At 40.1% G+C, this 14961-nt stretch overlaps 1 protein-coding gene across 1 annotated transcript; it reads left to right on the plus strand.

The window, feature by feature from the left end:
* Positions 1-173: 173 nt before the first annotated feature.
* Positions 174-14912, plus strand: ube2j1 (ubiquitin-conjugating enzyme E2, J1). The gene is made up of 8 exons (XM_054761865.1): positions 174-551; positions 2265-2338; positions 2515-2646; positions 4903-4987; positions 6616-6721; positions 8765-8894; positions 9861-9998; positions 10901-14912. Exons 1-8 carry the CDS (start codon positions 521-523, stop codon positions 11162-11164), a joined length of 960 nt encoding a protein of 319 aa, XP_054617840.1. The 5' UTR covers positions 174-520; the 3' UTR covers positions 11165-14912.
* The last annotated feature ends 49 nt before the right edge of the window (positions 14913-14961 follow it).

Here is a 14961-nt window from a genome sequence, read left to right on the forward strand (position 1 = left end):
TTCTTGCTAAATTATATATTTAGAAATGTGCCGCGTTGGCCCCCTCACCGCGCTTTGGACACCCCACAAAAAGATCCAAACACTGACTGTGCAATTTTAATGCGTAAAAATGTGACGTCACCTTCGAAGCCGACCAAAGCAGGGGTCGGCGGGCGGGCAGGTGGCTGCTCCAATCGTTCACTTCAAAGAGTCGTCTCAAGCAGCCGATTCGTTCGCGACCGACACGTCATCCACCTCCGTCGTCGGTCACTTCCTGTTTACATTTCCAGAATCAAACGAAATCGAAACAAACTCCTCAAATATTCAATTGTGACGCCTGGATTCTGATATTGAAGTCTGCCAACTACGAAGCAGGTGGCCGCAGAGGGGAAGTCGACCAGACTTCCAGCTAGCATGTTTATATGCGAAGACTGAGCCATATTAGCCAAAGAGCTAACTTAAGCTAACGCCGTTGACTGGTTGTTAAACGTCGACTTCACAATAGGATTGCTTTATTAACTTATTTTCTTTGGAGGCCATTATGGAGAATAAATATAATCTCAAGAGTCCAGGTAAGTTCAGCACCATTATTTTTCACCTTTATCGAGTGTCACTTTGACTATTAGTTATTTTGTAGCACCATTAAAAGATGTCGACAGTGAATGAATGTCTTCAAAGATTACTTCCGTATGGACATTAGGAACATGTTTCGCATACCTAGCATTTGGATAGCCTCAGGTCAAAATGTGTTGTTTTGGTAATATTCGTGTTTAAAGTGCGGTTTTGTGTTGAATATTCGTTACATGAATGACAAGTATCAGTGGCGGTTCTGGCTTCGATCTTCCCGCCCCCCCAAACCCCCCACGACCCAAAACACATTCAGACACATAGAAGCTATACTGCGAAGCGAGTTTAGTGGGTTAGCGAGCTGTGGTGAGTTCAAAGCCGGACTTATCACCACGGGACCAGGTTATGTCCAGGCTTTCATCTTAAAATCGGCTATGAAAGTGCCACAGTTTCACCGGTTAACCAATTTGGAGATGACGTCACCATTTATTGAGAACCTACGAGGTTCCTTGGGGGACATGGAGGAAAAAAAACTATTCCCTGATGATATCTATCTATAGGCATGATGGATTTTCAGACGGGGGAATACGCTAAATATGCTCTGACTAGCACCAGGAATAAAATGCAATATGACACAATAATTAGGCCAACATTAGCAGAAATTAATAAGTGTTAAAATGTCAAATGTGCAATGTTGAGCGATTATAAATGAAAAGACTAGTAGGGTATAGTTAGTTGATTTATTAGTATAATAAATCAGTGTTAACTTGCCCTTTACATGCTCTGCATTATTCTGTGATCTATTCTTCCTCGCTCGATTGGCGGCGACAGTGTTGCTTTTAGCTAAGCTAAGCTTTTTAGTTCCCAACTAAAAAGCTAAAGCTTAATAAAAGATTTTTTGGGAACTCCTTATAGTGCTCCATAATAATTACGTACTCATTTTTTGTAAAATACACTGGCTGGGATCGCTTCACTTTTCAACGGAAGTAGAATAATATGACGTCAAACGCGCACTTAGCATAAAGCCGAAAACCGGACTTGACAGAGTAAGTTGATAACCACCGTCGCGGTACCAATTAAGTCTGATTGCTGATGTTCGGTTTTGTCGAGTTGCATCCTCAGCACAAAGCCTGGGGTTGTTGAGCCACTTTCGCCGTATACCCCCCTTGTTCGTGTTCACAAAGACAAATATAGTCATATGTGACCACTAATGGTACGAAGGTGATCTTCCGTGTTACGGAGTTTTGTGGTTACAAAGGCGCTCCCATAAATCAACTTGGTTTGTGAACACCAGACTTGTTTGAGACCTAGCTACAGCTACAGGAAGACACACGGCACGCAGCACAAGAATGCAGTGTGCCACTTGTTTTATTTACATCCTTCCCATGGCTGAGATAAAGTTCCCGCGCCACTCTCAACAGCCACGCCTCATGTGATTACCATCTATTGGACAAAGGACAGTTTCTGTCAAGTCCTTTACGAACTCAAATCAGTTGTCGAGTTTGTGATGCAGGAAGGGGAAAGGAGAGTTACCCGGTTTCCTTTTTTAATTTAGCTCGCGGTAGCAAGGGTGAGTAAGTGAACGAGTTAATGGAGACAAATACCCTTAAGTCCTGATTCTGTGAAAAGACTTGCGAGTTTTGAATGACTCGCACATACCTCGAACCAACAAAGATGACCAGAACTCTTCCATGTCTGTCTTTGTTTTATCTGCCCAGCGGTAAAGAGGTTGATGAAAGAGGCTGCTGAATTGAGAGATCCTACAGAGCACTACCATGCCCAACCATTGGAAGTAAGTTAGTATAATTAATTTACTTTGTTCCATCCCAAAATTCAAAATAACCAGCTGGTGTTCCCCAAACGATGTACATATCAGTGTTATCACTGCATATATTTGGGCCTCTCCAGACGAGTATGCAGTAATGGTATCATCTTTCTAATGTACTCAACCTTTTGCTCCCCTTCTAGGACAACCTGTTTGAGTGGCACTTCTCCGTACGTGGTCCCCCAGATTCAGATTTTGATGGTGGGGTTTACCATGGCAGGATTGTGCTTCCCCCTGAATACCCCATGAAGCCTCCCAGCATCATACTTCTTACAGTAAGATAAACTATATAAAAATCAAAGTGTGGAAAAGGATTGCATGGGAATTAACCTACAGACAATTCTAGTCATAGCCTGTGTCTCAAGTGGAATACAGTCATAAATTGGTTCCAGACCCGACTGCCATAAAGGAATTTCCATGAAGTAGGATTGAATATTCAATATCCAATAATAAATGGAATATTTTAGTAGTTATGGCATAGAAAACCTGTTTACCGCCTTCTAAATAGATTTTTTAAACATTATTAGAGCCCTCTAGGAATGCCCAACAGCCCTATAGTCACATTTGCACTCCCTTTACCCAAAATAGTAGATATAATCAGAGAAAATAAGACATATTTGACATAAATAAGATTACAATGATTCACATGTTAGCAGTTCCTTGTTTTTTCGTGGACAACATACTTCCTGTGGTGGCTATTGGCTCATCAGGATAATGTAATGGCGGCTTTAAATGGCCAATACAGCAGGCATAATAAGAGTGAATAAGCCATTTAGGACATAAATAAAACTCCTGCTCGTTTGTACGTGTCACAGTAAATGTGTTCTTTAACGGATCTTAGTGGCAGGCGGACCAATGAAGGACAGGAAGTGATGTCGGAGGTTTTAGCTTGTCATGTGTTGTGGCCCCAACAGTACAGCTTGTGTTATTATCATGGTTATTATTATTGTGCCTGTTGTGAGATAATTGATATTTCTATTTTAGTACAGTTAGTTAGTTTAGCCATTTTTAAGCTTGAAAGTGCTTCATTTTGGCCAAGAAAAACTATAATTTGCTTAAATATGCATTTTTTTGTTGTTTTTTTAAACTAATAATAGGCCTTATTCAACCATGAAACAGTGATTATTTATTAAGTAATTACTCATAGGGCATGTGCATTCCATTTCCTGTTTGCACTGGGTGTCATCTTCATTATATGTACCAATTATGATGAAGCTCGGAATGCTTCAAAATAAGACTGGAAATGGTCCACAAAGTCAGGGAAATAGCAGTAGTACTCTCTTATTGCTAGGCCTGTCACAATAATCGATAAATTGACAGATTAAAAAAAAAAAAAAAAACCAAAAAACAAAGTTAATAATTTTGCTGTGTGCATGTGTCCGTATTTTCTTCATCTCTTTTTACCACACAGCTTACTGAGGTGTTTGGTCGGCAAAGTAATTTTTTTCCAGATATTAGGGCAGATAGTATTGTTGATCTAAATGCCCTCACGTGCTCAACAGATTTGCTCTGCCAGGGGAAAGTGAGAGATACGCTTCCCCTGATATACAGAATTTATTTGGCTTTGATGTATTGTTGTTATGCAAATTTGGAGCAGCCGGACCGGAGCAGGAGGAGATAGACAAGAAGAGAAAAGAAAGCAGAAGGAGTGCGGGGATAAGAGGGGGACAAAAAAGAGAGAGACAAGGACAACAGCAACAACAATTGTGACGACAATAAACAAAAATAACAGGACTACATCAGCAAATGTCTGGGATGGCTATAAAGACCGTGGCAAATAAATATAAACGAAACTGCGCAAAATGGTACGCAGACGCTGTCACCCACTATATTGCAAAAGAAATGCGACCTTTCAGTACGGTTGAAAAGCCAACATTTCGGTAAATGTTCTAAATGCTTGATAGACGGTACGAACTGCCTGGGAGAACGTAGATGCACGTGGCACAGCAATTCCTGAACTGTATAACAGAGTGAAAGAAGTTGAGTTGAAGGGCACTCTGCAACATTGCATTTTACTCCGCCACCACAGATATGTGGTCCAGCTCACATATGACCTCCTACATTAGTTGAACAATACACTACATAACTGCGTGTGTGTGTGTGTGTGTGTGTGTGTGTGTGTGTGTGTGTGTGGTTTTTATTGGAATGTTTTTTGGGGGGGGGGGGTTAAACAGAGACAGGGTCTATTTTTTTGTTTTTATTTATGATTGTGATTTTTCTTTACCTGTACAATTTTTGCTGAAAGAGGGTTCATTTGATTTTCATTGAGTTTTTTTTTTTGGTCTTTTTTTGTTTGTGTAATTTATTTTAAAGCTCTTGACATTACAATTACAATGTTAAATATTCTTGAAAAATTAAAGTTTATTGCTTTTTATATTATTATGCCATATAATTAGTGAAAAAAGGGTCTAAAACAATTTTGTCAATAATATCTATTATTGACAATAATCAGTAGGACAATTATCGTCCAGCAAAATTTTGTGACAGGCCTACTTATCGCCATATTTGTCTTCCTCTTGTCCCCCCCCCAGCCAAATGGAAGATTCGAAGTTGGGAAGAAGATTTGTCTGAGCATTTCTGGTCACCATCCAGAGACCTGGCAGCCCTCATGGAGCAGTAGGTTTCCTCCGACACTAGCGCCTGTGTATGCCATGTGTGTTTAGAAAGCATCACTATGAGGTACGGGTGAACGTTTTCCCTTTTTGTGAATATCGATCCAAAATCGGTGAATCTAATGTTCTTAGTGCCACTAAATTAATAAGTATTAATTAGTAATTACTACAACTATTAATTTAATTATTATGAATTAATAATAGTAAAATCAATAGGATTGGCTGGCGACCAGTCCAGGGTGTACCTCGCCTGTCGCCCGAAGTCAGCTGGGATAGGCTCCAGCATGCCCCGCGACCCTAATGAGGAAATGCGGTATAGAAGATGGATGGATGGGTGGAAAATAAATATTGTAAATAAACCCATGAACAATGAACTAAAGTGAATATTTATAGTACTGTATTATTGTACATTTATAACAGTACAATTAATTGTAACTTAATTTAGCATCGAAATGAGGCACCCTACTGAGTTTTTGCCATTTACGTCAACATCAGTGTCATTATTGTCATTGCGTTTTGGTAAGCATCCCTACTGCTGACTATTTTTTTTCCCTCATAGAATGAAATGGGAATGAGGAGATTATTCAAATATTTTAAATACGCCCTTCAGCGGGAGTAGAGTGTGTGAGTAAAATACAGATGCAAGAGGGATGTCCTGGTATAAATCTCTCGGCTTACGCAGCTAAAAAAAAAAAAAAAAAAAGGCTGTTACGTAACACAGTTCTGAGAACGACCACAGCTGCAGTGTGCTGTAACCTTGGCTGCCTTTCCCAGCATTTTAAAATACAACTCTTAACAAACGTGTGCATGAATGTTACCTTTAGTGTTTTAGCGACAACATTTTATTTAACGCAAGATTAACACTTACAGTAAGGGAAATGCACGAGACAAAAATATAAATGCAACAATTTTTTTGTGCTTTTTTATGTCCAAAAAGGCCTATCTCAGAGATATTGTTCACAAATCTGTCTAAATCTGTATTTGAGCATTTATGACTCATAGTAGTTGTTACTCATTGATGTCCAGTGGTCTCCTACAAATTGTTTTTGTTGTGCTGAGCTTTGGATCACGTGGGTGGTTCAGAGGACAAACGGAGAAATCCATCCATCCACCCATTGGTCACCAGCCAATCGCAGGGCACATATAGACAACCATTCACGCTCACATTCATACCTATGGACAATTTAGAGTCTCCAATTAACCTAACATGCATGTTTTTGGAATGTGGGAGGAAACCGGAGTACCTTGAGAAAACCCTAACCACTCAGCCACCGTGCGGCCCAAACGGAGAGATGTGTTTGTGAATTGTGCATATATGGTGCATTGTTGCTGGAGCTCAGCACTGCTGTTGATGTGTTAAGGTAGGAACAAAAGAGACACTCTTTAAAAAGAGTGTCGGGCTCAGTGTACAACTGTGCGGACGCTAAACCTGCCTCCCTCCACCGTCTTGCGTGAATTATGGCAAAAATGTTAACGTAATTAAATAAATTAGTTATTATCCATTATGCATGTGCATGAATTGGATTTGTATCATCAGTGTCCTCCGCCTCCACCAATGACTTGCGCGGACATATTTTGTGTCCTATTTATTTTTTATACACTGAATATTTTGTCTGTCTGTCTGTCTTTCAGTACGAACTGCTCTAATTGCCATAATTGGATTCATGCCAACGAAAGGAGAGGGTGCAATTGGATCCCTTGATTACACACCAGAAGAGAGGAGGGTCCTTGCAAAAAAGTAAGATTTGTAGTTGAAAACCTTTCTAATATTTATTTACCGCATTGCATACATTGTTGTGTTTGCAAAGGCACAAAAGAAACCAGCCTAGTAGTAGCGAGCATTCATAACCCGCAAGGCATGCTGGGTAACCGTGAGTGAGGTACTGTAGGTGTTGAGTTTGATGGCTTCCTGTTGGTTTGTGATGTGTGAGTACGGGTGGAAATATCAAGCTCATTTCGACCAAAGAACGGACTAATAATGGAGTATTTTGATGAAAAATGTGAGTATGTGGGGTCGCGAATGCTGAATTGCGAATATGTGCGAATCCGCTGTACTATTGTAACCGGTGGTGTTTGTCTCCCTGCGTTGTGGCTGATGGAGTGACGACAGACACAGGGTTGCTGCGGAGTTGAACTTTGTTTTACCCTGATGGAAGTAAAACACACATGTAGTCACAATGTGGCCGAATAACGTGCCCCCTCTCACTTGGAGATCACGAACAAAAAGGGAAGTACAAAGGCGTGGCCCAAACTTATAATGAAAGGTGTCACACTAATTAGAGCAGTAGGGGGTACACAGCGACAGACGTTATTGACGTTCCGCATGAATAATATGACAATACAAACACATCAGGTATTACTTGAACATACGTTTTGTGTAATTATATCAGACATTTACATAACATATTTTGGATATGTCTTTTTCAAGCAGGCCTTTCAAGTCCAGTGTGAAAGCTTTATTATGTTATTCATTGTGGCATTACTAGAATGATCCTGGACGCAGTTCTTACACGCGTGAACTGTAATCTGAATGTCTGAGGACATGCCTTTTACTGATGGTTGCCCAGTCACAAAGGGAAATTAGATGAAATACGCCAAAGCCATTGTTCTCTGGAGAGAGCATGAGCGGACTTGCTGTTCTTCGAGACCGGGGAGTCCTCGAGGAAGAAGATCCTCGGTCAGCTGTCTTCAAACGAGACAGGTGTCTTTATCAGACGATGCTTCAATATCACAAGAATGTTTGTCCCCATTGTACAGGGTGAATTTAATGAATAATTAATAATTATTTAAAAATACATTGATCAATAAAAGTCCCATTATACATAGTAATATCAATAAAATCATGTAAAATTAATACATTACATTCAGCATATTGTAGATAAAAATAACAAAGATTGCAACAAATATATGTTATATTATCATTATTAGCTTATATTGCTAGATTATTAGACAAACATTACTAGAATAAATACCACATTTTAAAAATGTTTAAAAAACTATGTTATTATTAGAACTAAGAATTAAGATTTTATTTTCGTATGTATCAAAGAAGGTCAAAAATACATTTTCAACATATTTGTATTTGAAAATTTAAAAAAAAATGGACTTCAGACGATCAAACAATTACAAGATTCAAGATTCAAGAGATTCAAGAGAGTTTTATTGTCATTACATTACATTAAATATTTTAATGTAATTTTGGACCTGCTGTCCGCAACCCACCCAGAATGGGTCTGTGATGACATTGGGTCCCGACCTCGAGAAACACTAATAGATGATGGATAATACCTTCATAATTAATGAGATCATTGATAACTGGAGGATAATAATGTTAACAGAGACTGTGGCTTATCATTCTTGAAAACACCACATGCTGTACTTGTCCTGTGTCTTAAACGACGCTGCTTAGTTATCACTGTCTATTTCATAGGAACAGATCCTTTCACATGTTCACATCACCTGTTTGAGCGGCTTGGACCGGGGCATGCAGCCATTGTTGGTCGATGTTTCTTCTCTTTCTGAGCATTATATGATGTCTAGTTTCACTTTCACTTTACTTTTCTTTGACACATTGCCGTCAGAAGAGTCTGCCTCGGGCTTGTGAGAAATATTGAAGGGAAAAGGCTAACTTCAAACAAGAACAGTGACGCACGTAACTACTTCTCTTTGTGTTCTCGTACAGTGGAGTGCGTACGTAACCACGAAATGGGGTAACACGAAACGTCGTACAACGACGACTGTGCACAACAAATATCATTTTGTTCCATTTGTAACCCTGCAGGTCCCAGGACTTTTGCTGTGAGACGTGCAATTGTTCAATGCACTCCGCACTCTTGGCTTTGACCCCCAACAGCAACCCCAGCCCAGGGGACCACATGGCAAAAGAGCTAGCTCAACAAATCAACTTCAAGGTAGAACTCTTGGGTCCTACACCAAGGGACCACATCACGTGTCCAGTAAAACCGGCCCGCCATTCTTCTAAGAGTTTATTTATATCAGAAGTCGTAAAAAAAAAAAAAAAAAAAAACGTGCTGTAAAAAACTATTCACCTCAATTTGGATATTCAGGAATAATTTAATAGATAAAATTAGATTATAATTATATTATTAAAAAATATTATATTATATTATTAGAAGTTATATTTTTATATATAATTTAATTGATTAACAAAAAGTCACATTAATCATGAAACAATACAAATATAATGAATACAAAATAATATAAAAATCCAATGAAATGAATAATACAAAAAATATGTAAATAATTTGAAAAATAAAACTGAAAATAAATTGAAAAAATCCAATGAAATGAATGAAAAGCGATTGTAGAATAATGTAATAGTATAAATAGTAAAAACCGGCTGAAACATTGTATAATGTAGAAACTAGGGATGCTCCGATAGATCAGCCACCGATCAGTATTGGCCGATTTCTGTAAAAAAAAAATCACGTGATCGGCATATGCCCTTAAATGCCTTTCAACGCTGATCACAAGCCTGTGGCTAGCTAGCACTTGGCAGCCGCAGCGATCCTTTCGTGCAGTGCAGTATCTTGCCCTAACTGATTTTGTTCTTAAATGCAAATACAAATCCATTAATGAACTTTATTTAATACTGTTTTGTACCCCTTGGAGTGCCTAGAGCCGAGTACCCCCATTTGAGAAAACGGCCTGTAGATTTTTCTTAACTATAACTGCTTGGCATATTTTGACCTCTATTAGATTATTTTAGCGTGTTTTGATAAAGAGGTGTTTTGATAAAGAGCGGTCCCATGTTTCCATTCATTTTTCTGTACTGGACAAAGTTTGGACACACTTGCAGCTGTTGACAAAGTCAAAGCGTTGTGTCAATGACAGCAGTTTCCTGTGTGTGAATGCAGACTGAGTCCAGTTCATCAAGTCACCAAGCAAGAGGGAGTGAAGGTGCGAACAGTGAAGCTTCTACTCTTACCCAGGAAGGCACCTCCACTTCTGATGTCCCGGAAGCTGGTGATGGACCCCCTACTGAGCCTGAGCAGGTAGGGCTTCTGATATGATCTTTGTGTTGCATTGTGGTGATTTGTGATTATTTTATTTGTAGTACATTTCCTTTTGAAGTGCGGCATGAAACATCCAGCTTGTAATCCCGTTCCACAGCTCTACTGAACTATGGCAGCACACTGCTTTTATCTTATCCACTCATCTTTGTCCATGTACGTATTTCACTGGGAAGGCCAACAAACGACAGAACAGGGTTTCCAGACTCTGGTTTCTGCCATGACTCCCAACTAAACAAAGGCTGGGACTTTTGCATATCGCTGGCACTATGGTGCGTTCAAAGACTGCCGAACAAAGTGTGAAATCTCAGCGCTTGACAAAAGAACATCAGTGACGCATAAATGAACATGTTAAAATTGAGGGCTAATTGAGGGCTTTTTTAACAGTGGTACATGCATATGGAGGATCAAATGGGCCTGAATGAATGCATTTACGTTACATGTGTTTAATTCAGATTTTAATTCATTGATCATACATGTCATTATTTAATGGTGTATTTATTTCATGAATTGGTGGTACATTTTATAACACTTATGTATTTAATTCCTATTTTAACTCATTAATGACCCATTTAAGTAATGATTTGTTTTTTATTTCATGAATTGACACATTTATGTATTTTATTCTAACTGTATTTAATTAGTAACATATTGAAGTAATTATTTAAAGATGTATTAATTTATTTCATTCTGTCCCAGTTGCTCCTCCATACATGTATGCTGTATATTTGAGTTGTATTAACACGTATTTATAAATTATAGGGTGAGTGAGATGTGTTTTCAGACCAAAAATCTGCAGATTTATGTGGACTGTGAATGCTGAATGGTGAAGTTGTGGGGATCCGCTGTACCCCCCTAATACTGAGTGTTATCCTCCTCTACAGGCAGAGGTGTCTTCAACTACTGAAGAGGAGAGACCACCATCTCCTCACCCTGTCGGCCCCCGGCAGCGTCACACCCAACAGGCCCAAAGAGACACCACAGACGCCCCAAACAGGCCAGCCTTCATTGCAGCCACTCACCAGCCGCAAGATGAGAGTCACACCGGCTCAGTCGTGCTTATCGTGGTGCTCACTTTTGCTCTAGCTGCTCTTATCTTCCGTCGGATTTACCTGGCCAATGAGTACAAGTTCGATTACGAGCTGTGACATGCAGCTCTTGCATGTGTGTCAGTCCCTCCATGCCACCGATGAGGTTGCGCAGGCACTGGAAATGACGTTGTGTATTCTCTTTTCTCATTAGCACTGGGTCCGCTCACCTTTATGCCGCTTACTCCTGCAGTAGAGCCCACAAACCACAGTACCTTCTCAGTGATTTGAATCAGCGTGATTTGTTTCATATATTTTTAAGAGGCGGGATATCTTTTTGTGTTTACCAACCACTCAAACACACCTTTTTTTAATGATAGAACCTGAGACCCCCTCCATTATTTAATGAAATGGAAATACACTATCAAAAAGATGACATTTTTTGCGGACTCCTACAAAAATTAAACAGTGTTGTTCAATCGCAGCATAGGCCACCATTTTAGGCACTTGTGGTTTGCTACTCTGGTTCGTCCGGACCAAAAATGTAAAAAAAAAAAAAAAAAAAAAAAGTGCGCAGTTTGGTGAGGTTCCTTTAGCGTTCACACTGGTATTTTTGTTCTGGGACCAAAGACTGCGTAGTAAGAAATATGATGCATATATAATGTAAGTAACAACTTGATTGGTTAGCTTATTACGTGACAGAACTCAAATATTCCAAACCAAAATCATTGGTTATTTTTATATTCTGCTATATTTAACAGCTTCGATTTCACCAAAAGCTATTAATGTGTACTTTTAAAGAGCACCATTGTCTCACACACACACACACACGCACACACACCCCCCCCCCCCCCGAGGGACAGAGCAGAGCAAAGAGAGCACTTTCAATGCATTTTCTCTTAGGCTGCACTCACACTTGTGAGTCGGTAAGCATTCACAAAGGTTGTGCGGTTAAAAAAAAAAAAGGACTTGATTGGGTTTAAGCTTTTGTGACTGATAACTTGACATAACACAAATACTCCCAACCAAAATGCCGTTAGCAGGGTTGAAAAGCTTCTAAAATACAGTAGAAACCCGGGTTACGTTCTGGGACCACCAGCAAATGGCAAAAATCTGCGAGTAATTGATACACCCATAAATATATCATATTTCTGACACACGGCTCGCTCCTCCCCCTCCAAAACCTCCTGATAGCTTTCTCCTCTGACTTTGAATCGACATTTTCAATAAAAGTGTAATTATTACATTACGCTCCGGGACACTCCCCTTCTCTCTTCTATATGTGTCGCACACTTACCAAACACATTTGAGGTATAAAATGTATAAATACTCCCCACTAACGAATGCTCATGTAAGATGATACATGAACACATGGAATCAGAGTCGCGGTGTTGAAGTAATACATAAGCAGAGGTGCAAGCCTCTAGTAAGTCTCAAGTCTTTAATCCCTCTCAAGTCTCAAGGAAAGACGTGCAAGTCCAAGTCACGTCTCAAATCAAGACAAGACGGGTTGAGTTAAGTCCGAAGTCATAGGCTTGAAATTTTCGCATCCTGATGTTAATCGCTGTGACTCTCAACTCTCAAGCAGTCTGGCACTCACAGAAATGTAAGCCACACTCTCGTTGTTTGTTCTTTGTCCTTACTGGATTCATTCCATAAGGCAGATTCTGTGGGAAAATTTGGTGTCCAGCTGGCAATGACATAATAGCAGTCATTTTAGTTGAATACTCTGAATGGGGACACATCAAGAACATGCTGCTCAAATGATTAGCAATTGTTCACAAAAATGGCAAAACTGACAAAACAACACGAGTAAACACAATACCAGATTCAAAAAAATATGAAATTGCCATAAAACCTGAGCCCATTGTCTTCATTGGCAGGTTCGCCAACATCGACTTAAGTGGACATTTTTAGTAATAAGAGTATGGAGGACCAGGACTTGATGAGTTGGTCGACAAAGACTGGTTGTCAACATAGACGGTGTCAATTTAGATGAGTTCCAATGTATCTAACTGTGACAACGGATGATCATCTGTCTTCTGATGACTTTAAGCATAGCAGGGATGGTAAAAGTTCTGACAAACTACCATAAAGTGGCATTTGGGATTGCATCAAGGACTGTGATACAGCATCTGTCGCTGTTCTGCAAGTCCCTGCTTGTTTAAATTGAAGCAAATACTTAACCACTTCCTGTTTGTCATCTCTAGGGACTTTGAGGAACTGGGAGATTTTTTTTTGTTTAATTAATTTTTCACACAGCTTGCCGTCTTTTAACAAGTACAGAAACAGCAGCATATAAATAGCTAAGAGGCCCAGTACACCCAGCAGTCTACCCGTGATATACAGCATTTTATGAAGCTCTGGAGCTCCATGTTAGCTCTCACCTGGTTGGTGAGAGCCCAAGAGATCATCACCCCAGAATTATGAAGTGTCAAGGGAGCACAGTCACCATTAGTAACACACTTGGATTGAAATCCTACAGTGCCCGCAAGGTGCAAGGTCGCCCTGATCAAGAAGACATGTACAGACCCGTCTGAGGTTTGCCAATCAACACCTGACTGTCTCACACAAGCCTTGGGAGAATGGGATGTGGTCTAGACCAAATTTGAGCTCATTGGCATCAACTCGAAATACTGAGTATGCCCCCAAAATCACCAGTCCTACTGTCAAGCATGGAGGTGGAAACATTCTACTGATTCTCTGTTAAGGGTACAAGAAGACTACACCACACTGAGGGGGCCAATGAACGGTCTTTGTACTATACAATCTTGGGTGAGAACCTCCTGGCTCCAACCAGAACACTGAGGATGGGTCTTTGAACGTGACAATGACCCAAAACATATGGTGAAAGCAAAAAGAAGAGTGGCTCAAAAGAAGTGCATTAAGATCTGCAGTGGCCTAGCTAGTCTCCAGACCTTAATCCCGCAGAACATCTGCGGAGAACACTGAAGATGGGTCAAAGGTGAGTCCTCCAGAATGACAATAATCCAAAACATGTCTGAGGCAACAGAAAAGAATGGCTCAAGAAGATGCACATTAAGATCCTGGAGTGGCTTAACCAGACTCCAGACCATAATTCCATAGAACATCTGTGGAGAACACTGAAGATGGGTCGAGGGTGGGTCCTCCAGAATGACAATAACCAAAATGTATGGCTGAGGCAACGAGTGATTCAAGAATATGCACATGAAGATCCTGGAGTGGCTTAACCAGTCTCCAGACCTTATTTCCCATAGAACATCTGTGGAGAACACTGATTGGTTGAGGGTGGTCCCTCCAGAATTACAATAACCCAAAACATATGGCTGAGGCAGCATAAGAGTGGCTCAAGAAGACACACATTGAAATCTTCGAGTGGCTTAGCCAGTCTCCAGACCTTAATCCCATAGAATATCTGTGGAGAACACCGATGATGGGTCAAAGGTGGGTCCTCCAGAATGACAATAACTCAAAACGTATGGCCGAGGCAACAAACGAGTGGCTCAAGAAGACACAAATTGATCCCCATAGTACATCTGGGGAGAACACTGATGATAGGTCAAAGGTGGGTCCTCCAGAACGACAATAACCCAGAACATACGGCGGGGGCAACAAAGTAGTGGTTCAAAAACGACACTCAGGACGTACTCACACTTGGCCCATCCATCTCCTGACCTCAGTAAAAGACAATATAGGTGGTAGCCAGTAAATATAAAAGAATAAGATGCATTTTATTTTATTGTTTTATGTACACTGTATAATATTAGTTCTATGGTCAATGATGACACCCCTTTTGCTTCAATTCAGTGGCTGTATGACTGAGGCGTATTCTCTCGATCAGCTGTTGTCTGTGTTTATTTGCTTCATTAAAGTGTTCTAAAATGCATCCTTTACAGCTTTGTGCTTAAACTCCTTGACTTAAACTCCCCAAGTGA

Source organism: Dunckerocampus dactyliophorus, chromosome 19 (genome assembly GCF_027744805.1).
Source record: "Dunckerocampus dactyliophorus isolate RoL2022-P2 chromosome 19, RoL_Ddac_1.1, whole genome shotgun sequence".
In the NCBI taxonomy this organism is placed as follows: domain Eukaryota; kingdom Metazoa; phylum Chordata; class Actinopteri; order Syngnathiformes; family Syngnathidae; genus Dunckerocampus; species Dunckerocampus dactyliophorus.